The sequence below is a fragment of the Sciurus vulgaris genome (assembly GCF_902686455.1).
Source record: "Sciurus vulgaris genome assembly, chromosome: 4".
In the NCBI taxonomy this organism is placed as follows: Eukaryota; Metazoa; Chordata; class Mammalia; order Rodentia; family Sciuridae; genus Sciurus; species Sciurus vulgaris.
Window position 1 is genome coordinate 176,966,343 of NC_136464.1, and position 25,295 is coordinate 176,991,637.

A 25,295-nucleotide genomic window follows, 5' to 3' on the forward strand; every position below is an offset into this window, starting at 1 on the left:
TTGCACGCTTTGCTTCCACAACTATTCCAAACATCATTTGAGAAGCTGCTTCCCCATTTGTAATCGGAGATGGGGAATGAGGAGGGTGGGATCCAGGAACTACGAGGTCTTCAAGACGAGAAATAACTTGCAGCTGGAGAAAATCAAAGGCAGCCAGTGAGTCTGGAGTGGAGCGAACAGAAGTGGGTGTAGGGAGTAGTGGGACCTGCCAGGGAGTGGCAGACCTGGACAGGGATTCTGAAGAGGTAGGTTTGCTCTGGGCTACCTTGGTCTGCTGGGGCAGCTGGCCGGTGCCCGCAGCTTGTTTCCTCCCCACGTCTTCCCAGGCAGCCCGGGTCCCACGCCTTCTCTGCGGGTGGGATTTCTCCTGGAACCTTGGGCCCTCCCCAAGTGCCTCTCACTGCTGCAAGGAGGGCTACCCCCCTGCGCCTGGCTTCATCTCTCTGGTCTTAGCCAGGGTGCGAAGTGACCACGTTATTGTGGTCACAGGACAGCAGACTGTGCATCCTGCCTCCCTGAGAGGGACAGGGAACGGGACACCAAGCTCAGTCCTGGGGCTGTTGAGCCGTTCCCGGGCCGTGGGCAGCTGGCCCTCCAGGAGGAACCAGATTCTGCGGCAGCTGCTCTCTGAACACGGTGGCTGGGGGAGCAGCTGTGCTTTTCCCTGTCAGTTTCCCAGGAAAACTCGGGGCTCCCTGTGTCCCATCAGGCAGGTTCCTGTGGACTGGCTCAGGCCCGCCAGGATCCTGCTCCGCCCCTTCCCAGGCAACCCCAGCGAGGACCCTGTGCCCCTCCCCCAGAGCCTCTCCCCAGCCTTCCAGAGGCTCCTCTATCCCCCAGCGAGGTGGGGCAGGTCCCCTTGCTTTGGGGCTCCCCCTCCCTGTACCTGCGTCTCCCTCTGGCCAGCCGGTTGTCTGAACCTTGCTTTTGGTTAGTGCCCACTCCCTGCCGTCATCCCTGTAGGGCCAGGGTGCTCAGCCTGTGCTGGGCCTTGCAAGGGCTGGGGGCGGTGGGGACACCCTGCACCCGGGTGGACCTGCCCCCTGCTGTGGATCGCTAGGGCTCTCTGGCTGCACGTCCTGGCTTTGATTCGGCAAAGACCCAAGGAGTAAGGAGTCTGTGTGGGGGCAGTTTCTAACAGGAAATGGGAAGGATGCAGCCCGAACTGCAGGTGGAAGTTTTGCATGAGAAGGGACACCTGCTTCTCTGAGGCATGGGGTGTTCAACAGGAGGACAGGAGGGAGGGCAGAGCTGTATTGAAGGGAAGGTGAGGGAAAGGGAGGTAGCTCATCACAACCAACATCATTTGCTGTATCTGGGGTCTTCCTTTCCAGCCCCAAGGCCCTCTGCATGTTGGTATCATGGAGGCAAAGGCCTGGGCGGGATGTGTGCACACAACCCACCAGTCCAGGACTGTGTCTTGCAGCCTCTCAAGGTTGGCAAGACCCTGGAGGATCAACTGGTCAGCCAAGAGGGACTGTGAGGGGAGGTGTGCCCCCTCCTACAGCCTCTTCCAGCACAAGCTGTCCTAGCACTTGACTTATCCGCATCTCTGTTCCTCCCGTCCCTGGAGGGATCAAAGCCAACCTTTCTCTGACTTGGATTCACTGTGAGAGACTTGAACGACTCACACAGTAAATCGAACACTAAAAAAGCCTTTCTTTTTTAAAAAACCAAACCAAACCAAACAAATAAAAGACATCTTTACCCCAGATATCACCCTCTACAGAAGTTGAAAAAAGAAGAGGAAAAGGAAAGAAGAGAGAGAGCTCATACTCATCATTTTGGGGTGTGTTTTAGGTGTGGTGCCAAAAAGGTATTTTATAAAATTAAAAATTCTCTCTGTGGAGGTTGAGCTGCATCCAAAAGAAAGAACAACAACAACAACAACAACAACAACAACAAAAGCCAAACAAACAAACAAAAAAAGCCCACAACGACAACAAAACCCCAAAAACAAAAAAGTCTCCAAGTCAATCACTGTTTAAAATATTAGACTGAGGCAGACTTGACACCTGGCTATAACCTTAGCTGAGAAAGCAGAAGCTATTGGGCAGCTGATGATTCTGGTGGGCAGGTTAGACAGTTAGTTAATGATTGGAGTATGGTGCCAATCAGCTCAGAACCAACTCATTCAGCAGATTTTGTGGGGCCTCTACAGTAAATGAAGTGAGCAAATTCCTTCTCTCACCTTTTTATTTTTAAAGCAATGTGCTGAATTTTTGACTCAGACAGGGTATGAAACTCAACTAAAATTACAAAGAAAGTAACCAGTAAGTCTTGGATTTGAAAGATCTGTCATACTGCACAGCTCATGATCTTTGGTCTGTACTGGTGGTTTCCAGACTGTGTTCCTTGGAGTATTGGGGTGGTTTGGGCCATCTTTGGGGACGGGAGTGAGTTGTGGGTATGCATTAGTTTCCTACGGCTACTGTAACAAAGAATCCCAAAGCTGGGTGTCGTGAAACCATGAAAATTCATTGTCTCATGATTCCGTAGGTCAGAAGTCTAAAACGAAGGCTGTGCTGAGCCGCTCCCTCCGTGTGCCATGGGGCAGACCCTTCCTGGCCTGCTCCAACTCCTGGTAGCCCCGGCAGCTCCTGTGTTTGCAGCGGCCTCACTCAGTCTCTGCCTCATCTTCGCATGGTGCCTTCCCCGTGAGTCTTCAAGGCACCTTCTCTTCCTGTGTGTCTCTCTTCACATACAGACATCAGGATTATTGGATTAAGGCCCCCCTATTCCAGTAGGGACTCATTGTAACTTGACTGATCACCTCTGCAAAGTACCCTGTTTCCAACTAAGTCACATTCACCCAGTGCCAGGGGTTAGGACTTCCCTCTATCTTTGGGGGACACAATTCATAATGGTAGTGAGAAGAAGCCATGTGAATGGGGTTCTCATCTTCACCCCAGCTTCCACTAGGCAATTCTGCTTTTGTTCAGTTAGAGCTTTGGGATCCTTTGAAAGAGTTTGTTTGAGAAAGAGTGCCATTGCAAGACAATGTATTAAAGACCACAATCTACAGTGGTCTTTAATACATTGAAGAAACAGGCAAACACATCATTCAACTGCCTTGGAAACTGCTTTTGTGCAAGGCATTGAATAGTGGCTTTTCTTCTACGTGCCCTTACTTATTCAGCACGTGCAGGGCACAAACAGCCAGTCACTGCTGATGGGCATTGGTCTGGATCCACCACTAAGAACAGAGTGAGTGGTACCGGCCCAGTCATTGTATACCTCCCTTTCCTTTGAGCCCCCTTGAACTGCCATATGGGCACTTTGTGTGTGGTCTCTTTCTCTTGGGGGCTCGGCATCAAGCATTCCATCCCTTAGGCTTTTTGGTGCCCTTAGAGCTGACACTTCCTTAATTAAAGGCAATGGGTGGCAAGATGACAGGACTGGTATCAGTGGTTGGCTTCCCTAAGGACCAGGGAACACTATGGCCTAAGTTCTCCTATCTGCATCATTGGGTTATTCATATGTTCACATTTGGAGGGGTAAAATTTAAAAGAGGGTGGCCCCTATCTTCTCTGGCTTGCTGTCTGCTCTGCCTGCTTCGGGAAATTAGCAGAGGCCAGGCCCTGAGGAAGTATGTTGCGGCCTCCTGTAACTGAGCATGGAAGGTGCAGTGGCTTTAAGTGCATGGCCATTCTGCCCTCGCTTCTCTGCACAACGAGCGATGTTCTCCTGAACATCAATTACAGACGTTGCAGGAAGGCTTGGCAGTTTTGTGAGAATGAAGCTGTATCACTCAAGTGTGATGAACCAAGGAAAAAGCCCTTGTTTTTAATCTAGCACTAGTACAGACCCGAGCCCTAGCCTGGGTCCTGCCTTCTAGACTTCACCATGGGTTTGGAAGGCCCTTGGAACCCACTCAACCTTATCAGCACAAACATAAAAGGGACATTCTGGCTCAGGGAATTGAGCTGAAATGAATATTGGGGCAGAGTTTTTGCCAACCAATTATGGGCTGAATATTCAATACAGGGTGTTTAAAGTGCCAGCTACCAAGTACTCCCCACTACACACAAGGAAAGGGTTTAAAAAAGATCAATTTAGTGTAAATTCTTTTACAAATTCAATATTTATTTTATCTCTTTATGTACAAAAAGTAAACGCCAAATGAACATAAAACCAAATAAAATCCCTGTGACTGACTTAGCCACCCATTACCTCACGGGCACAATTAACCATATAAACAATATCCTGTCACTACAATGTCACATTTGTGATTCAGAAGGAATGTGATATCTGGCTAGATGAAGTGTTAAAGAGTGGAAAAGATATCATAAAGCAACATGGGAGTGAAAGAATTCTTGGATAATCAGTCTGAAATCTATTTAAACAGCAAATCTCTAATCAATAGTGATATCAAGGACGCACTTGACGTCTACTTGGTTGACTCAGTGCAAGAACCCAACAGCACTTCGTACTCATTTTGCATTTCTTGTTTTCCCAGAGGATATGGACCATGGATGGGTGAACAAAAATGCAATTAATTCGTGGGGTAGCAACACTGGGGATTCTGAGTAAGATTTTGCAGGGCACTATTATTATGGAGGTTTGGGTAGCAGGGGACTCAGAATGTATCTTAGTAATGATGTGTTGGGATCAAACCATAATGTTCCTGTTGATTGATGACTAAACAGAGAAGTGAAGCCAATGTTAATGTTATGCACACAAACATTTCTTAATAAGCAGAGTTGCAAAGTTTCATCGTTTTTGCTAAACTCAGTTCCTCAGGGCTTTTTAAGAAACGTGGTGTTTCTGTATCCCCATATCCCTCAAATGATGTATCTACAGGTTTGTTTTAAACCACTTAGCATCAGGGTCACTTTCTTTGTCTGGGATCTGCACATGCAGTCTTTGTCTGTTGGAAACAGACAACAATATCTTAGAGTAACTGAAGACATAAGTCAAATTTTTTTCTGACCTCCAAATATATTGTGCATATTTAAAAAAAAAAAAACACGAGAGAAAGAAGATTCTTTTTAAAATTCAGAATCTGTAGTTTGTGAAACTACTGTCATTTAGGCATGAGCTCGGTGCTGACCTTTTCAGATCAATCATTGATAGGAAATTCTCCCAAGAGAAGTACTTCTAGCGGAAATGCAAAGAATGTGAAGGAAAGCTGAGACTCCTGTAGCATACACACTGGCCACGGTGGGCTTAGCACTCTTGGAGGGTAATAATGATGCACAAGAGCACACATGAATATACACCTTAGTTTACAGAGACAATATGTGACATTTTTAAATATCTACATCTGTTGTTGGTATAGTTTCTAATATTATCAATACTGTCATTATACAAATTTTCTTTTTTTTTTTTTAAATCTTTTTGTGGTGCTGGGGATCTAGCCCAAGGCATCATGAATGCTAGGCAAGTGTTCTACCACTGAGTTATACCCCCGACCCCAATTTTTCTTGGATATATGGTAATAATCCATCAGACACAACTTCGACCTAGGGATCTTTATGCCTTCCTGTGGCAGGACAAAATCCAACTGAAAACATCTTCCACCCAGTTGGGATTAAATTATTTATCAATAATGGGCTGCTCACTGGACAATAAATGAAAATATTAGAAAGCAGTCTTCCCCGCTGGAGCTCCTTCTGTATACTTTCCACCTAGACATCCAGAAGGTCATCTCCGCTCTCGTCGCTCTCCACGGTCAGCTGCCTTGTCCACCACTTCTTCACCTCAGAGCCGCAGGAGGCCGCATCTGTCACGGGATTCATCTTGCACACCACGGATTTCATTTTTATCCTCTCTCCGCATGGGAAGGTGATGGCGGGTGGTGGCTGGCTTGGTAGACTGGGGTCTGTGGAATGAGCAAGGGTCCCGTGAGCAACCTGGTGTGGCTTCTTACAGCAGCCCTTCCCCTTCCTGGAACACCTCCACATTCCCATCTGCGATGCTTCTGGCTCCCAACTCCTACCCCAGATGTTGAGGAAGAAATTTTTTCAGCATTTGATTCTTTATACTCTATTTTTATGTTGTATTCATGGACAACTAATAATAGCACTTGGAAAAATATGCTGCTTGCCCCTTTACTTGGAGATGATTATGAAAACCAGAAAATCACGAAGTGTTCCAATCTGGGTAAACAGGAGTGTCACAGAAATGTGTGAGCTGGTGTTCATTAGCATATGCATGTAAAGAAAAAAAAGGAAAAGAAAGGACAGTGTAGTGGATGGTAAAGAGTGATGTGGTGAGGGTGAGCAGAGAGAGATGTCACTTAGGGTCCCTAGAGTCACTGCCTCGGGTCCCATTCTATAACCTGGAGCTGTGCAGCCCTGGGCAAGTGCGCGCCTCCAGCGGTTTCCTCCTTTGTAAAAGAAGAGAATGTGAATGCTCCCTTTGCACGGTTGTGAAGACTCTAACAGGCGGTATGGATGACTTCAGTGCACAGCACGACATCGGTGCATCGCCGGTGCCCCTGAAGACGCTCTTATCCTTCCTCCTTGACTCCACAAACTCAGCAGGTCCCAAGGGGCATTTTCATCGCCATTTGGCTTTGGGGTCACGTGGGCACAGACCATTGCAGGAACTTTGACCCTGAAGTGAATATGGGAGAAGGTGCATCTCCCCCAGAGCTTCTCTCCAACATCTTCCTAAAGTGCCCGGGGCCTCCAGCATGGTCCCTGCCCTATCACACCACATCCAGACTAAAGGAACACCCTCCCGCTTGCAACCTGCCCCTGGGTGCTGCCTGGGACAATTCACTCTGGACTGCTGCCATATGGACCTCCATAAGCACAGATCGAGGGTCACATCTGGCTCAGAGGTCTTTTCTGGCAACTCACTGCCTGGAGGATGAAGTGGAAACTACTTAGTCTGTGATTTTAGGCTTTGCATGTCCTGGCCTTTCCTTGAACAGCTAGGTCACCTCTGATCCCCAAATAACAAACTCCTGGATATGAGAAAGGACACTGTCCTTGGCGGTGGCTTTGATGAAGAGCCACTGAACATCTGCCACAGCTCGGTGGAATACATATGCTGAGAGGACTTCCCTACAGCATGCACCTTCTCACCTGGACTGGGCTGAAACGGGGCACAGTTAAAGGGCAGGGGGAAGCCCCACTTTACTGGGCTCAGTTCTCTAAAGTGAGAACCACGTGCAGAGGACACTCGGCTGTGCGTAGCAGAGCTCTCTGACAGCCATGCCCTTAATCGGTTATCCTGGCTTTCCAGAGACCCACATTTCTTTAAAAGAAAAGTCTTTCACTTAATCAGTGAAATGTTTGAAAATAATAGAATCGTAAGATTCAATGAGGGGACCTAAGGAACACACCCAGAATAGTGACGGACACTGCGTAGTGTTGCGATTGGCATTATTACTGTTACTGTTGAGGCATAGCAGATGGCATGGAGACAGTGAGCTGCACAGCTACCTCGTAGAAGCTGAGGTAGAGCAGGGCCTGGGTCTGTTTGGAGAATTTCGTGGCATTTACTGATGATCACATCTGCCCATTCCCTCTTAGAGAAAGTGAACTTTCCCCTCTGTGTGATGCCTTGAGCACATGCAGGAAGCCCTTGGACACCCGTCCTCCTTCCTCTCTGGGTCTTGGCTACCACACACCCTGTGCTGTGAACAGGCGCTGCCTTCTCAGCCCTGGCAGTGAAAGTGACAGCTAAGAGACTTACATTTAGAGAAGCTATTTTGAGAAGACATTTTGAATAAGGGGATGCATTTTTCATGGTTTCACTGTTTGAAAATAATCAGGCACAGACCTTGCTATAGTTTGGATCTGGAATGTTCCACAAAGGCCCCTGTGCTAAAGGCTTGGTTCCCCAGGTTGGTGCTATTGAAAGGTGGTGGAACACTTAAGGGTGGGGCCCAGGGGGAGACTTAGGTAATTGGGAGTGTGCGCTGGGAGGAGACTGTGTAACACAATCTCTCTCTCTCTCTTTTCCTTCATTCTTTCTCTCTCCTCTTCAGTGCTGGGGATTAAACCCAGGGCTATAGCTAAGTGCTCCACCGCTGAGCCACAGCACCAGCCCTTCCCACTTCCTCTTTGCTTCTTGGCCGGGATGGGGCACGTGACTTCCCCCACTATGTATGCTCCTACCACGATGCAGGGCCTCGCTACAGCCCCCAGAGCAACAGGCCAACTAGCCACGGAACTAAACCTCCAAAACGGAGGCGGAATATGCTTCTCCTCTTTTTAAGTTGATTATCTCAGTTATTGGCTATAGTCACAGAGAGATGACTAATACAGACCTGTATTTTGGAATTCAAGACCCAAAGGCCCCCACAGGTGGTGGAAGGACTGATGTACGTACCAGAGGGCCGACACCACTGCCCGACCTTCCTCTGGGGCTTCTCAGTCTCGGATGCGTCCTGCCGACTTCCTCCTCTATCTGACAGCGTGGGGCTCAGGAGCTGCTGCTGGCTGCTTGTCTGTGTGGGAGAAGAATTCAGCAGGCATGACTCTTCTTTCTTACAGCATATTTTCACTTGGCACCTAATACTCATGCCTAGTTATGGGGTACAAAAGGAAGTTATGGCTCTTCTTTTTAAGAACATTTTTGATTGATGACATTTGTACGAATATGTGGGACCTTGTTTTAATTCAGCCCATGTGTACAGTGTGTGGTGGTGAATCAGGGTAATCAGCATTTCTATCTGCTCAGGGGTTTATCATCTCTGTGAGTTGGGAAACTTTGGACCTTGTCGTTGTTTTGAAATATATCAGGGAGCCAACGATATGAAATCCACAAGAAACAGCTAGGGTGAGAGAGGGTCTCTGGAGCCTTCTGCTAGGCGCTGGGGCTGCAGACTTCAGGAAAGACCTTGGCCCGTGACTGTGCTGCTACACACCACAAGCTGGGGGTCTCTGTGCAGAAGGCTGGACGGGCTCCACATGGTTAACTGCAAATCACAACTTTGACCTTGTAAAGGAGCAGGAAGCCCCTGCCAGCTGCCTCTCATGCACAGACAGGGCTTTCAGGATGTTGATGATGCCTGTGATGTTTTATAGATGTGTAGATTTGAGTTTAGAAATGAAGACATCCTGTGTTTTAGTCAAGAAACTCCTCCAGCCATCTTCCTAATGGCGTGTGCTTCTCAGATGCCTGGCTCAGAAGAACAAATCTTCAATGAGTCTGATTAGTGAAGGCGGTTGAAAGTCACGTGCAAACATTTACACAGACGAGACTGTGAATGTCCTCGGCTTAAGGAGGGGCAGGAAAGCTTCAGGCTGGAGCCTCACGGAAACCTTCTCCCCTAGGCTAGGCAGCGATCTCTCCAGGTTCAAATTCAGCCCCAAATATGCTACTAACCCTTTAGCAAAAGAAAAACAAAACCCAGAAAACAAAGGGAAAACCTCAGCATTATTCAATTCTGGGTGTTAGTATTCTTTAGTATCTCCATGGTGTAGTTCAGGTCTTGACTTTCCCCCAAAGGTCTTGGGTTGAAGTGGTCCCCAGCCTGTGGCACTATCCAGAGATGGCAGAACCTCTAGGAGGTGGGGCCTCATGGAGGGCAGTCAGGTCCTGGGGGCCAAATCACTGGAGGGAATCGGGACCCTGCCCTCTCTTTCTCTTTCTTTCCTGGCTGCCCAAACTCTACATACTGCACCAGGAGGTCCTGCCCAAAGGGTTAGAGCCAACTGCCCCTGGGCTACAATCTCCAAACCTCTGAGCCAAAATAAACCTTTACTCCTTCTAAGTTGATTATTTCAGGTATTTTGTCACAGTGATAGAAAGCTGACTAACCCATCAGACATAAAAGAACCTTTGGAACTAACCACCACAGAATCCCCAATGGCGAAGTCACAAGCATCATCTGCACGCACAGGCCCTACCTTGGGTGGCATGTTACGATCCTGGCTGTTGGCATTGGCGTCCTCACTTGGCTGGGTGGTCTCGATGCTGGGAGGGTTCAGGAAGCGGCTCAGCTCTTGCTGCTGGCTCTCTCTCAGGCTGTGGATGATGCTGCAGGACTGCTGCTGTTTCTATGGAAGACACTGCTGCCTCAGTAATGGAGCAATGAGCCCAGGGTCCCCTGCCCCACCCCATGCCAGTCACACTGTCTCCTCCCCTCTCCAGAGATCCGTAGGGTTGGTAACCTCCTAGGAAGCTCCCAACCACAAAGTGGCTTCAATGATCAGTTAGACTAGACTAGTAGAAAAGAGGGCTTCGAGTCCAGGGCCTGCTTGGCTTTCCTTTTTCATTTGCATGACAATCAACTTGGTTCCGTTCATTGATACCAGCCTACGTCTCCTTTGTGCTCCACTTTGTCCCTTTTGGTTTTATTCTGTACTCACTGAACTGATGCCAGCTCTCCCTTTCCTGCAAGGTGTAAGCAGCTGAGCACTTGGGTGGGCGAGGAAACCCCTGCCCCTGTTTGGGTTCTGGATTTCGCAGGCCCAGCCAGGAGGCGATCTGCAGGCCAGTCTGTCTTGGCCCACACTGAGGCCAGGACTCCCTGCCTCTCACAGCCCTGGCCAGCTGTGCCTGAGCTGCAGAGGGCAGTTGTCCTCGCCAGAGGAGCTCATGATTTCTTTTCCCTGAGGACCTTTCCTCCTCCAACAGACAGGCATGTTTCTGCAGTCGATATTGTTCTGACGAGCAGGATTTTTAAAAAGTCTTATATGGCCAGGTGTGGCGCATGCCTGAAATCCCAGCAATTTAGGAGTCTGAGGCAAGAGGATCACACAAGTTTGAGGCCAGACTTGGACACTTAGCAAGACCCTGTCTCAAAATAAAAAATGAATCAGTGGTAGAGCAGCCCTAGGTTCAATCCCTATAGCCACAAACTCATATGAAAAAAGAAAAAAACAAAACCCAAACCAAAAACTTAGATAGCGTATGCCAACACAGTATATGTTCATTCATTTATGAGTCAGAGACTCTCATAAGCTTATAGTTTGGGCAGCTGCAAGCAGATCAGTGAAATCCCGTGAGAGGTGGTCTTCACAGACCAACATCATCAATGGTATGTCGGAATTGTTAGCAGCAATTTAAAAGTAGTTTTGTAAACTCAGTCTCAGTGGGTATTTCTGGAGTTTTGTGCAGTTGAGTTTATAAATATTTTAATATCTACAAATTGCTATTTAAGTGTTCATGTTATATGAGGAAAATGGGATTCATTCGAAACGTGTTAGGGACCACTGACGGGTACGAGGCTGAACTTGGACTGGAGTCAAGGTTTGCAGCAGCGTCTGGCCGCTGTGAGTGGTGTAATGGCACGTCACAGGAGGTTCTGTGCCTGTGACTCGTGGGGCTCTTCCTCTGAACCCTCCTTCTCTGGGGCCCCAACCCGGAGCTGAGGCTCACTCACAGCCCGGATGCGCTTCAGACACTTCTTCAGCCACATGCGGATGGTCTGCTTGGCCACCTCCTCCTCGATGGTGTACTCCAGCTGCTCCCGCGCCAGGAGTTCCTCCAGCTGCAGGCTCTTCCGGATGTCCACAGAGCGGTAGGAAAGCATGCTGTGGGGGAGGCACAAGAGCAGCCCTGGTTGGTTCCTCTGGGGTTCGGGCTCTCTGACGTCTGCAGATCTGACAGAAGTGTGCAGAGCGCACATGGCCAAGCCCACAGGGGTTGTGTCGGATGCCACCCCTTGACAGCTGGGAGGCGTGGGCCGGTCATGTCACTTCTGCATCTCCCTTCCTCTGTCTCTAAAAGAGGACGGTTATGGTACCCTCCTTGCTGAGTGATGCTGTGAGTTAAAATGCCAAGTGCCATCTAAGAGCTTGTACAACAAAGACCAGGATAGGTGGTGACCTGGCTTCCCAGCTGTGTCAGTACAGATCCAGAACATATTCTGCAGGAAGCCGGCTCTCCATACCTCCTTCACAGTTAGCACCACCAGAGCTGGTCAATACGCTGGGCTGGGCTTCACGCACACCCCCACGCCATTCCCCTCGTTATCATCTCATACATCCCTCTGTATCTTCCTTATGGATTTTAGAGGATACACAGCAGGGCAATATTCACCCCCATGTAGGCCTCGGCTCGATGAGCCCAGGAGTAGTAAGTGAGACCCACATGGTGATGTGTTGCATTGGGGCCCGAGGGCAAGAAGCCAACCACAGCACCAGGACCGAGGGGTCCGTGACCCAAGGAGGACACAGCCCTGCCATGCAACAGGCTCTGGGGCATCACAGTGTAACCAGGGTCTCACTCGGTGCCCTGCTGTGAGCTCGGGCCACTACTGAAGCCCAAATCACAGAATGGAGTTCTCCCAAGCACAGGGTCATTGGTCCTCCATTCTTTGCCAAGTCTCTTCCCACCATGGAGGATGGACGGAGAATCTCAGCACTGACTGTGTCACACACTGGGCTCGAGGAACAGGGAAGGGCACCAGCACTGTTGGTTCTATATGGTCCCTTGTCCTTAGATGTACCTTTTTATTCCAAAGAGGCTGTGCTATAGTTTGGATCTGGGATAGTCCCAGAGCTCATGTGTTGAAGGCTTGGTCGCCAGTGCAACAGTGTTCACAGGTGGGGCTTTGGGGAAGCAATTAGCTCATGAGGGCTCTGACCTCATCAGTGGGTTAATTCACTGATAGCTGAATGGATTGCTGGGAGGTGGTGGAAGCTGAAGGCAGGAGGTAGATGGTTGGAGGAAGTAGGTCACTGGGGATGAGACCCGGAAGTTATTTTCCCAGCCCCCTTGTGTCTGTCTGTCTGTCTCTTCTTCTTGGCTGCTCTGAGCTGAATGGACATCTTACCTCCACTGCCTCACCTTAGGCCCAAAGCAATGAAGTCTGACTGAAACCTCTGAAACCATGAGCCAAAATAAATCTTTCTCCTTCAACTTAGGTCAGGTATTTTGTCACAGCCATGGAAAACTGACTAACAGAGGTCGAATGCTGATATTAGTGACAACAGTATGTCTATGTGCTTCACGTTCGACCTAAGAACAATTTGTCAGTAGTAGGAAAGACTAAGTAACATTCTGAGAGAGATGACAGCCTGTTATTCACACATATTTTCTATCCCCCTTTTTTAAGCCTTTTTAGCTTGTTCCTGGAAGATATGACTAGTGAGTGGTAAAATGGAGAGAACATTCCCCAGGTCTTTCCGGTTCTGATCTGATCTGTTTTAATCTACTAGCCACAGTGTATACCCAGGAGCTTCCCAAATTTGTGACACCATACTCACTTAACCTGTCAGGTACTTGCAACGTGACCTACATAGTGACGGCTAGCCAAACACATTATTACAAAGAAACCACCTATACTAAAATACATTTCTCCAATTAGTTTCTTTACAAAGGTGGTGGTATAGTAGCATCAATCTGTCTTTATTTTTCCATTAAATAGTAAATCCTAGCTGAGGTCAAATGACTACTGTAAATTAGAAGGATGGGTAATCATGAATGATATTTTAAGAAGCCAGCCAAGGTAGTCATAACATGACCTGAAAATATCTATAATTTCTACTGATGACAGAGACGCAGACATTGGTAATGCCACTGTGGTTCACAGGAGCATGTGACCTTCGTTCATGGAGGAGATGCTGTATTTCAGGGAGTGAGTGTTGAAAATAAAAACACTTGCTTTCCCTCGCAAGCTGTAGACTTCTGAATTTTTCTTTATGGTATCCTGTTTAAGAAACTATTATGGCTTGAAGGTTTCTCCCCAAAATAGGTATGTTGGGGCCCTAACACCTAGTACCACATGAGGTACTAACCCTTAGCACCTCTTGCAAAGAGGTCGCAGCAGATGCACTGAGCTAAGACGAGGTCATACTAGAGCAGGCTGAGCCCTTAATCCAATATGACTAGTGTCCTTATAAAAGGACACACACACACACACACACACACACACAGAACACCATATGAAGGTGAAGGCAGAGACTGGGGTGCTGCCTCTACAAGATAAAACTTGGCAGGAAGCCACCAGAAGCTCAGAGAGGGTTCTGGAACAGATTCCCCCCGCCAGTCCTGCCAACAGCTTGATCTCAGACTTTCAGCCTCCAGAACCATGAGACAATAAACCGTATGTTTTAAGCTACTTGGTTGATGGTGCATTGTTACAAGAGCCCCAGGAAACCAACAGGACCTCTCAGAGAGTGAGCAGGAAAGGCAGAATCTCAGTTTGACCCTTTGACTAGGCGCTGGTTAAATGCCAGGGGCAGTGTGCGACCAGCCGGGGCACCCACTGTGGAGCAGGCCAGGAGCATGTGACCTTGGGAGCGAGAAGATTGGATTCTAGCCCCAGCTGTGCTACAGAGCCAGGGACCCTGAGCAAGCCTGTAACTTTCAGGACAGCTCCCTCGCTGCAGAGTGAAGGGTGGGACTGTGCTCCCCCAGGTCCCTTCCCCGTCCCTTCTGGGTTGTCAGGCCATAGCTTCGCACCCCTCCTGCGTAAGGCACACTTCACACCTGTGAAGTGTCACCCTACTTTATAACCATGGCAATGTGGCATTTCAGGCTTTGTACGTCCTTGGTCATCGTATTCACAAGCCCCCTGAGAGTCACAGCTGGGTCTCTGGACTCGGCTCAGCGCGGTAACCCTGCACCCTGAAACCCGCTCGGTACCTCAGGACGTCGTGGAAAGTGACGTCACCGCCGTTGTGCAGCCGCTCCATCTCGTAGCACATGTGCTTAAACAGGAGCTTGTCCTTGTCAAGGTCCACCTCCAGCCTCCCGCGCAGCAGCCGCAGCAGGAACTTCACGCGGAATGTGGGGATCACACCCTGGGTGGCAGAGCACGGTGCTGGTGAGTCATTGGCAGACCCTGGGGGGTCCATGGGGTCTCTTCACAGCAACAAGCCAGAGACGGGAGCTATTCCTCAAAGTGTGGCATAATTACCACCAGGCAGGAAGAAGGCTGTGGGCCTCCTTGGAGGCTTGGAGGCAGTAGGGGCACTGAGGAGGGCAGGGGATGAAAGGCTGAGCAGGAGCTTCCGCCGGGGCTTCTCCTGCTCTGCAGGATCCCCGCAGCTGGGAGGGTGGGGAGCACACCTCCTCCTCCTGCAGCCAACACCTCGAACTCGTGACTCAGCCAGCCCTGCCCCACGTCACACACCCAGTAATGCACTCCCACCGAACAGTGGGCAGTGCACACATGCATGATGGAGATGCTGTGAACTTGCTAACATTTATTAAAAGCTGTTCTTGCATTGAAATCAGGGCTTCTCCATGCTGAGAACACCTACATTCAAGACAATCGAGCTCCCAGCTCGTCCTCCTTCTGGGTCAGAACAGATCTGGACCCCGAGACTCTAAAAAGGATGGCTACCTTCTAGGCTCCACGCCCTACTGCACCAAACCCAGCTCTGTCTTTGGAGGAACACAGGCAACTCATGGCTTCCTGTCAGTCAGTGGCATCTCAGTGTGAATGGGGGTGTGGTCTCCCCTAAGTGCATTGGATGAAAGCAGGCCTCTGTAGGTGACCAGCTGTCATGGAGGTATGAGAGGAGGCAGTGAGACAAAAGAACTGGGCCAGGTGCACCTGTCACTATCGTGGGAGAAAACCCCAAGGGGCTGGAGCCCAGAACTTGCCTGCTCCAGCTCATTGGTCATTGTACTCTCCATTGACTCTTCTGAAACTATTTTTGTATCTTCCTCAGATTTTCCTATCTCTTGGTTTTCAGAGGTCAGACTTTAGCTCCTCAGATGGGCCTGCATGACCTTCCTGCTAAGTTATCTGCCCTGGCTCTGCCACTATGCCATTATGACTTCATGAAATAATACAGGTTGAGTATCACTTATCCAAAATACTTGATACCAGAAGGGTTTCAAATTTTGGATTTTTTTTTTCAGATTTGGAAATATCAGCACAATCTGTGTAATGAGCTCTTTAGGGGATTAGACCCAACTCTAAACACATAGTTCATTTGTTTGGATTTTGGGACTAGGGATGCTCAACCTATACTAGGAATACTAATTTAGCTCACCTTTTCTTCTTTTCTTTTCCCTAGGAGAAAATAATCTCTGTAAGTGCAGGGGCTTCAGTGCCTAGGTCTGTGCCTGAGTACAGAAAAGCAAAGAGAAGCAGGAGGAGGAAGAAGGAAAGAAGAATATTTGTTCCACTCAATCCAAGAGGAGGAGGAAGAAGAGGAGGAGGAGGAGGAAGAACCTGCTGCTGCTTTGGCTAATGCTGAAATTTTGTCTAAGTTTTATGGTTAAAACAGTCACATAATAACTCAGAAGTAGCTCAGAATAACACTTCTGGATTCCACTTGTAACTCCTTTGTATTTTTAATCAGGATGGTGGCTGGGGGTCGAGGAGACTGTGAATCTGTAATATATTGTGCTTTTGCTGGTTTCAGTGCCGCTCCTTCTCCTGCCCTGAGCCCAGGCTGATTCCTCCAGGGGCTCTCTGGCATCCTCTCCTTGCCAACTTCCTGAAAGTTTAAAGAGGAGTCCCTGCTTGGAAAGGGCATAAGGAGGGACTCTTCTGTCCCTCTTGCCTCCTGGCATATTGGGCTGAATTGTCAAGGACAGCTTTCTGCAAACTGCCAGTGGCCATTCAGAATTCAACACATGTCAACTGCCAACCATAAGATGACTTAAACATCTGAGATGCAGCAGCGGGTCTCTGTGGGGCGGGACCTGAAGCCACAACCCACTCTCCTACCTCCCTTTTATCATCCACCATATTCCATATGATTTGAAAGTGGCGAAGATCATTGTAACTTAGTAGCTGGTCCTCCTCGGTGGAATAAAACAAGGAGAAGTTCTCTACTATTATGGCTAAAAAATAAAATAAAAAAAAAAAAAAGAAAAATTCAGAAGTTAGACCATGACACCAATGTGTCATTTTTAAGAAAAGTCAAACAACTATTCTAAATAATGAATTTCACCACCCACATAATAAAGCCAAAATTTGAAAGTGCTTTTAGTAAGGTTTTCCAAGTTGGCATGTTTTACACCAGGACTGAGCTATTTATCCAGCTCTTGCCTTTCCAAAACACAAGGGTCCTGGGTATAAACACACTTCTGTTCATGTGGACCTTTGAGCCAGCTGGCTGTCACTCTTAGTTGAGAGTTCCAGGGCCTTCTTAAAGGCCATGTTGGTGTCTGGGTGGCCCCACAACTAGGTGAACGACATGTATTTTCAAAAACAAAAATATGGTATTTCAAGTCCATGAAGGTTGCCTTATATTTAGGTTCCTGATATTTGTTCAACTCAATCCATGGGGAGAGTTCTTTTGAAATTAGTGATCATAATAAATAGTCCAATTCCTGAAATTGCAATCAACTGTCATTTGCATGCTTTTGAAAGGCCTTTCCAGCTTCTGGATTGAGAGGCAACAAATTATAATTAATGCCATGAAACACCCACCCCAAGCAATCCAGGATAATTACTTGTAAATTGTACCTAATTATGTAAGTCCCTGAGTTGAAGTAGATGAAAAATACTCAATGGACATAACCTACCTACGAGCAGATTTAGCATGATGTAGGCGATGATGACATAAAATGAGCAGAAGTACATAAGTGCTCCTGCATAATTCCCACAGTCCGTCGCCCAGTAGGTGAACTCATCTGGAGTGCAAAAGGGGGGCTGGACCTGCGGGGAGAGGGAGGAGAGTGAGGGGACAGAAGGACACCAATTTCTGCTGACTGGAGAAGTGGGTTAAGACCTAGGAAGGTGGACTGGCTATAGCAAGTTCACATTCATGTTGCACAAGGAGTATTATGGGATAGCACAAGATTCAGGTTATCATCTTTAGGGGTCCATTAAAGTGCCAACAGCCCTGAGAAACTGTCCTGGTGTCTTTCAGCTCTTTCTTCTATATTCCTACAGCATTCTCTTGGTATTTTTATTTAGAATTTATTCAATTCTGCCTTGGATGATGTTTGATTTGGAAAATTCTGTCTCCATTATTCATGCAAGAAGTTCTGTAGCTCTTATTCTGTGCTAGACTTGGGTCAAATGTTGGAGATAGACTAGTAAGAAAGATGTAAGCTCTGTCCCTGGATGTGCCTGACAGTCTGTATGGAATGTGCAACATAAGGGCCACCAGCTCCATGGGGTAATGTGAATAAATTTGTGCTAATTTACATTAAATAAAATTGAATGTAAAGTTCAATTTCTAGGTTACACTAGTCCCATTTTAATCGCTTAGCAGCCACATATTGCTAATGGTTTCCTAAATGGGACAGCACAGATTTCTACCATTGCAGAAATTTCTATAGGACAGCATGGATCTGGAAGACGAGAGGGGAGTGAAATTAAATAACGCAAGCCAATAACTCACTAGAGCTGTGATACTTGCTGCAATGGAGAAATAGTGTTGTAAGATCATACACCACAGTAAGTGCAGAATACCTCAAGAAACCGAGGCATCAACTGAGACCTGAGGGTGATGGACAACTATCCCAGATGAGGCAGAATACCAAAGGAAGAGGGGCCAGAGCCTGTGGCGTCAGCTGCTTGAAGACACCCTGGACTTGGTGAAGACCCAGCACCTAGCATGGTACCCAGATGAACTAGGGGCTCAATGCTTTCAATATCTGTTGATGCACCATCTTAAAGAAGTGGTGCTCATCTTTGACTGCCAAGATGTTAAAAGTATGAGGGAAAGGACAGTGCTCACATAAGTATATTTGTTGACTAGAACTACAAGTTCAAGTTCAGTTGACTATTTCTCCCTGTATTTACATTAATTAATGCATAAAAATATAATTTATGGACCAAAAGGCCAGAATATGTAGAATTATACAAGGTCTTAACAAGGACCATACCAGCAATATTGCATTGCCAAAGGTGTCATGCTGATTCTAAAGACAGGCTCTGAGAAGGGTGAGGGGATATTTACCATACAGTCATGCATGATTTTGTTCCAGTCTTCACCGGTGACAATTCGGAATAATACAGTAATAGCTTTGCCAGCTGAAGAAAAGTTCGCGTGCCTAATTTAGGAAAACAACAACAACAGGATGTGAATAGTGTGTTTTTTCATGAAGTAGTATGGTTTGTCACCACCAAAACAGGTTATACCCTGTTTGCCATTTATACTTGCTGCAAGTGTAGCCATCTGAATAGAGCGACTACTGGTTTATTGCCATTCATCTAGAATGACTGAGTGAGCAGCTTTAGCTACTACAAGTGAATTCTTCTTTCACTTGGACTATGGTATAAAAAGGGAGAACCAATGTTTTCAAATAACAATTTCTTCAAAAGAGCATATTTGTGCCGAGCACAATGGTGCACGCCTGTGATCCCAGCAGCTCAGGAGGACTACAAATTCAAAGCCAACCTCAGCAACTTATCGAGGCCCTGAGTAACTTGATGAGACGCTGTCTCAACATAAAAAATAAAAAGGGCTGGGGCTGGGGCTCAGTGGTTAAGCACTCCTTGGTTCAATCCATGTTACCAGAAAAAAGCAAGTTTGTATATACTTTGCTGTGTAAGGACCTTTAAAAAAACATGACATGTTCTCATAAAATTTAAGATAAGCTTAATTTAATTTAATTTAATTTAATTTAATTTATTCTTATTAAAATCTTTTTTATTTTTACAAACTGCATTTTGATTCATTGTACACAAATGGGGTACAACTTTTCATTTCTATGGTTGTACACAAAGTAGATTCACACCATTCATGTAATCATACATATACATAGGGTGTTACTGTCTGTCTCATTCTACTATCTTTCTGTTCCCCACCCCGTCCCACCCCTTTTTCCTCCACACCATCTAATAAGTGCACGACAAGATGGGGGCAGGTGGCATGGGAAGAGAAGAATGAAGGAACTTTGGATGGTGTAAGATAACATTTGAAAACACTTTTAATACATAAAAACCATCTTGGGGGCTCTAACTTGCCATATTTTGCTGTAAAAGAAAACCATCTTAAGATAGTTTCATCCAAAACAGAATTTTTTGGCAATGCATGGATAGAACAATCCTGCATGTTGGTAGAATTATGGATTCTTTTTTATTTCTTTTATTTTGAATTTTATAAGATTTCTAAATTAAACATGCATACCTTTTTCAATCAGAAAAATGTCATTTAAGTCTGGTTGCTATGGGCTGGGGATATAGCTCAGTTGGTAGAGTGCTTGCCTCGCAAGCACGAGGCCCTGGGTTCAATCCCCAGCACCGCAAAAAAAAAGAAAAAAAAAAAAAAAAAGTCTGGTTACTATTTTATTTTAATTTCCAACTGATTCCTTTCCTTCCCTTCCCCCCCAGGTCTTTGATAGACAAAGTACTCTAAAGTCCCTATTCATGATTTTGTTACTAAAAACGTTTGCTTGATAAATAAATAGAAAGATAAATAGGAACCAACCTGTTAATGTTCTCTCCATATTTCACGGTACCAAAGAGAACCACGCCAGCAAAAGCGTAACACAGCAGCAGGAGGAACATCCCCACGATGATGAAGAAGCTCTTGTACATGCTGACAACCACCGTCAGGAGCAGCATCTTCAGAGTCACCTGGGATGGGGGCCGGGGAGAGAAGGAAGAGAGAGCAGTTAATTCGGGAGCCAAGCGGGACCTGAGAGAACAACAGGAAGTAGGCTGGCTCCTGAGTGACTTTCAGGAGCATCATGTGACAGTTGCTTCCTAGTAGGTACTATTTATTTATTTAGTTTTTGGTATCAGGGATTGAACCCAGGGGTGCTTAACCATGGAGCCACATCCCCAGCCCCTTCTTAAATATTTTATTTAGAGACAGGGTCTTGTTGAGTTGCTTAGGGCCTCACTAAGTTGCTAACTTGACTTTGAACTTGCGATTCTCCTGCCTCAGCCTCCCTAGCTGCTGGGTTCCTGGCTTCTTAGTGGACATTAAATCTAAACATTATTCAAAAACCATCAGGCACTGAGAATTCCATTCATATTTTAACCTGTTCAGTTTCTTCCTCCAGGTTAATAAAAGGAACAACACAATCTTTCCTGTCTTCCATTTTCTCTTCTCTTGAGCCCCTATTCTCTCTAAGGGCTTATGTGTGTTTTCGATCTAGAGCAAGTAGACTCAACTTGCTTTCACAAAAGCAAACCTAAATAGTGGTATAATACTAAATAACCATCAAATGTTAAATATATTGATTATGTGGATCTATGGAATGCATATATGAAATAATATTAGTAGCAAAAAAAACTATCTCTAAAAATGAAAACTTACAGATAGAACGTACGCACGGACATGAGCAAAGAATATAAAGAAATCTAGAATGGTGGAATCATAACCGTCATTAAATATTAGCTTTCTTTGCAGTAAAGTTACTTCATTTAAAATAAAAACAATAAAAACATAGACACATTTTAATGTCCATTGATTTTTGTGTTTATGGCTGATATTTTAAATTGATGATTGAGTTTACTTAGCAAGTATGAAGAATAAATTAAACGACATAAATGGCAAGAGACATCCCAAGATAATTAAGCTATTGATTTAATACGTAGTGTTTGTTAATCCTGACTTGGTGATTTCTAATAGTTTGTTGACTGCAGCCCTAATCACCCAGGATGGCTGAAGCGGGCTGGCCCCTTGTTGTTCATGGCCTATGTGACTTTTGCTAGAATATTCTTTCCCCTCTGGGGTGCTGGGGAAAGAACGGAGGTCTAGCATGTGCCGGCGGGTGTGCTACCACAGAGCCGCGCCCTGTCCCTTGTTAGATTCTTCATGACCTACTCACGTGCTTTCCACAGATGGAGAAAAACCTGAAGACAATCACGCACGCGCCCATCATGTAGGTATAGGCGTTCTGAGGTGGAAACAGAAGACAGCTCTCAGCGTTTGCACAAAAGATCTTGTTACAGCTCCGTTTTTTCATTTTAAGTCTTCTGTGAAGTCTACTGAATAATTAGTTTAATAGAAGATGAAAATTCTCATAAGAAATTTATCTGAAAAAAGGTGCCGAAAAGGTCATTACCATAACTCATGAATAAATATTAGATGTAACATCAAATCTCAAATGAAACTTTGGGTTCTGTTTTGCTCAGCTGAGTTTCACATTTCAATATATATTGCAGGTAAAACAGTGACCGGCTCTTTGGAGGACAGGGTGTGAGGAACACAGGGTAAATTACGACATGAGGAAGTCAAGTGTGACATCAAATAAAGGGCCCAGCAAAGAGGGAAGACTGATGTTGGAAAGATGACGGAAGGCACACTCTTCTCTCTGAAGACCAGCCACACGTTCACCAGTTCAAGCTGACTTGGAGAAGTCTCCAGCTCAGAAACACACCCAGCTCTTCCTCCAAGGCTGTGAGGAGAGCAGGAGATGACTCTGCTTTATGACTAAGAAACCTGCGTCTGAGGAGCTGAGAGCCCGCTGGCTGCCACTGCAATAACAACCTTGACATTCAGCTGGTGCCAAAGCGTGACTGTTCTCCAGGAGGCTGCCCAGCCAAGTGACAACAGTCACAGATGGGCCCCTGGGAAGGGGGTCCAGTGAGAGTCCCAGGGAGACGCACGTCAAGGAATGTGCACACGGCATTTTTGGATGGTGTAGAAGGACTGCACCTTCCTTCCCAGCAGTCCACTGCCAAATATGGCAGAGGGAGAGCACTCTCATGGGGCCAGAGTTTCCTGGACAGGAACAAAAGCAGAATAGGCAAGTTGGTCTTTGTGGCTCAGATTTTCCTCTCTGAGGGCACGTGGGATTAGGGAGCCTACTCCATTTTTGGGGGACTGACAATCTTTTAGCTACACATCTGTCTAGAGCAAGAAAACCCATGGGCCTGGCTGCCTCTTCCTTCCATGCTAGCTCAGGGTCCACTGTAGGTATGTCTTCCTTTTGTTCTCAAATTAATGACCACCAGCAGCTTCTAGGAGGACGACTGGTGCTTTCTCACCTGGACCACCCCACCTCACCATGCAGCTCCTTCTACCTCCGCACACATGGACTCCCCTTCTCCAGCTCCTTCACCCTCCATCACAGGCATGGCTGCCTAAAATGTTCTCCATCCTACAGGTGGAGCCGATCACTGCTCCCTCAGGATGCCTTCCAGGACCTCTCCAAAGAAGCCCCCACCCCTGCTGTCCCAGGAACACAGGCTGTCCTTCCCACCAAGGCAGCACTGTGAGTCTCACTGAGCATGTGGCTCTCACTGAGCATGCGGTGACTATCTAGCTTTCTAGGGTATGAGGTCTAAAGGACAGCAACTGACATTGTTTTACTCATTACCTTCTCCTTAAGCCTAGCACAGTGCCTGACACATTTGTGTGCTTAAAACCACTGTTTGAAAAAAATAAATCCAGGTGACTGAAGACTTAAGTTGTCCTTGATGCCCAAGGCACTCCCAGGCTTAAAAGAGGACACTCAGTGTGTTCATGAGCACAGCGATTTCATACTAAAGCAAGCCCTGCCTGATGTGTAAATGGGTTCTAAGTGTTATGGGTCTATCTTGGCATGCCCCTAAAATTAAAGAGGGTGGGAGAATGGGGACAACTGATAATATTACTTACTGTTGGGATCAAGGAAAACCAAAAAAAAAAAAAAAAAAAAACCTGAAGGTATTTATAGTAACACCTTATAGGTTGGTGCAGTCTTTTCAGTTTGAAAAGGCTTGCATATATGATCTCATGTGATCTCCATAATGCCTTTATGGAATAAGTGGATTGTGAGGCCATACCCCTCCCCCAGTTCAGAGTCAGGAACAAAGGATCACCAAAGACAGAAAACTGGACGGACCCTAGAAATGGTGGGAGCTAACACATCCAGACCTGCCAGAGCTGCGCTGCCTAATATGAGCACAACCAGCCATGTGGCTATTACACATGGGAAATGTAGACAGTTCAAATGAGGGTAAAATCCGTCAAGGCTTCATGCCAAGAAACAGGAGGTAACTGGTTTGATTGATGCTGCTATGTTGCTTACATGCTGAACGATGACATTTTGTATATGGGATCTGAGTAGGTTAGAAGATACTAACCTCAAGTCATCTGTTTCCTTTTCACTTTCTTCTAGAAAAATTTAAATGACATCTGTGCCCACATTTTATTCCCACTGGACAACATGGCTCCAGATCATGGTCAAGTATACCCATAACTGTAGATTTTGAGCTGAAACTCAGACTGAATGAAAGGTGAAAGCATTTTGAGCAAATAATGAGGCCTGGGTGTAGACATGGGAATGGGGTGCTTTAGAGAAATGGCAACGAGTTGTCTGGGAGGGAGTACGGCCATGGAGGTCCCTGTGAATCATAATGCAAAACGTTGCTTCTAGCGGAGTGGCTTGGAGGCCACACTTGGGCTCTGAATTCAGGGTCCAAGGCTTCCAATACCAGCTGTGTGAATTTGGACAGGTCTCTTAATTTCTGGTCAGTTTCCCTTGCTCCCTCCCTTTGCTGGACCCTTTGGTAAAATGAAGGGTTCAATGAAGAGTCCCTTCGGGTCTTTCCTTCTGGCTTGCACACTCCAGGACTTTGAGGGGCCGAGTTCTGCCCATGTGAAGAGTGTGGGTGGGTGTGCACATGCATCTGTGTGTTTGTGTGTGCAAGCACATCTGAGGGCCGATCATGACCAAAGTTGGATTGTAGGGCAGTTAACCTAACACCTGAGAGTGGATGACATGGAGCCAAGAGAGACAGGAAACGGGCCTGACCTCAGCTGACCTGGAAGTACCAGCTCAAAGCCTAAGAGTGCACCTACCAGGAGCGCAAAGTGAAGCACCACCCACACCACCCCGAGGGATGTCACCAGGAGATCGTATCGATTTCTTCTGCTTTGCCAGAAGCCTGCAGGTGACATGGCTATGATCTTCATAGTAACCTGGAGAAAAACAGCAAGAAGAATAAGCACAGGGTGAGTGTTTCAGCCCCAATTTAAATCTAGTCACTTGAGTCACGTTACATCTTTTAAAGATTTAGTAAACTAAAAGTCAATTACTAAGATATACATTTTTACTTTTAAAGCTAAGTAGCTTACAAATCTATATTCTCCACGCTCTTTTCTCCTTGTTTGGTGATTCGTTCGGATAGCAGGACATTTTTCTTTCTCAAGTAAAAGACTATAGATTTTTAAAAGCATCAGCCAGTGCAGGGTGCATGAAAACCTGCCTGGCTTTCAAGACCATAGATGGCACTGGAAAGCCATCGTGTATGGACCACGTGTTAAAATAACCCTGGTTGGGCCCAGTGTTTGCTTTGCCACCACACTGTAATTTGAAGCCTTGGATTACAGTGGCTTGTGTGGTTAGCTCTACATAGTTGAGCTCATGAAGCTGGTCAGACAAACATCCAGACCCAACGAACAAGAGCAGTGTTTCTGCAGGGAGAGAGACTGGGACTCTGCAGAGAAGTCTTGGTTCAAGCTAAGCGGAACAGCCAGAAGAGAAGATACCCCAAGACCACGCTCCCCCAGCCACCAGCCCCGCTGTCCCCTTCAAAGGCGATGGGACATAGAGCCAAAGGTCAGCGCCATCAAAGGGGC

The 25,295-nt window shown here is 46.7% G+C and overlaps 1 protein-coding gene across 5 annotated transcripts in view; it reads right to left on the reverse strand.

Annotated features, from left to right (window-relative positions):
- Positions 1 to 5,240: 5,240 nt before the first annotated feature.
- NALCN (sodium leak channel, non-selective) overlaps positions 5,241 to 25,295 on the reverse strand; it is a 307,654-nt gene continuing 287,599 nt past the window's right edge. For all 5 annotated transcript variants that reach the window (XM_079138603.1, XM_079138602.1, XM_079138605.1 and 2 more), the window contains 11 exons: positions 24,516 to 24,635; positions 21,556 to 21,624; positions 20,205 to 20,353; positions 18,732 to 18,825; positions 17,347 to 17,479; positions 16,544 to 16,659; positions 14,500 to 14,657; positions 11,291 to 11,441; positions 9,813 to 9,962; positions 8,290 to 8,407; positions 5,241 to 5,824 (listed from right to left, as the gene is read on the reverse strand). In XM_079138603.1, the coding sequence (XP_078994729.1) occupies positions 5,631 to 5,824; positions 8,290 to 8,407; positions 9,813 to 9,962; positions 11,291 to 11,441; positions 14,500 to 14,657; positions 16,544 to 16,659; positions 17,347 to 17,479; positions 18,732 to 18,825; positions 20,205 to 20,353; positions 21,556 to 21,624; positions 24,516 to 24,635 (1,452 nt within the window). In that variant the 3' untranslated portion in view covers positions 5,241 to 5,630. The remainder of the gene's footprint in view (positions 5,825 to 8,289; positions 8,408 to 9,812; positions 9,963 to 11,290; positions 11,442 to 14,499; positions 14,658 to 16,543; positions 16,660 to 17,346; positions 17,480 to 18,731; positions 18,826 to 20,204; positions 20,354 to 21,555; positions 21,625 to 24,515; positions 24,636 to 25,295) is intronic.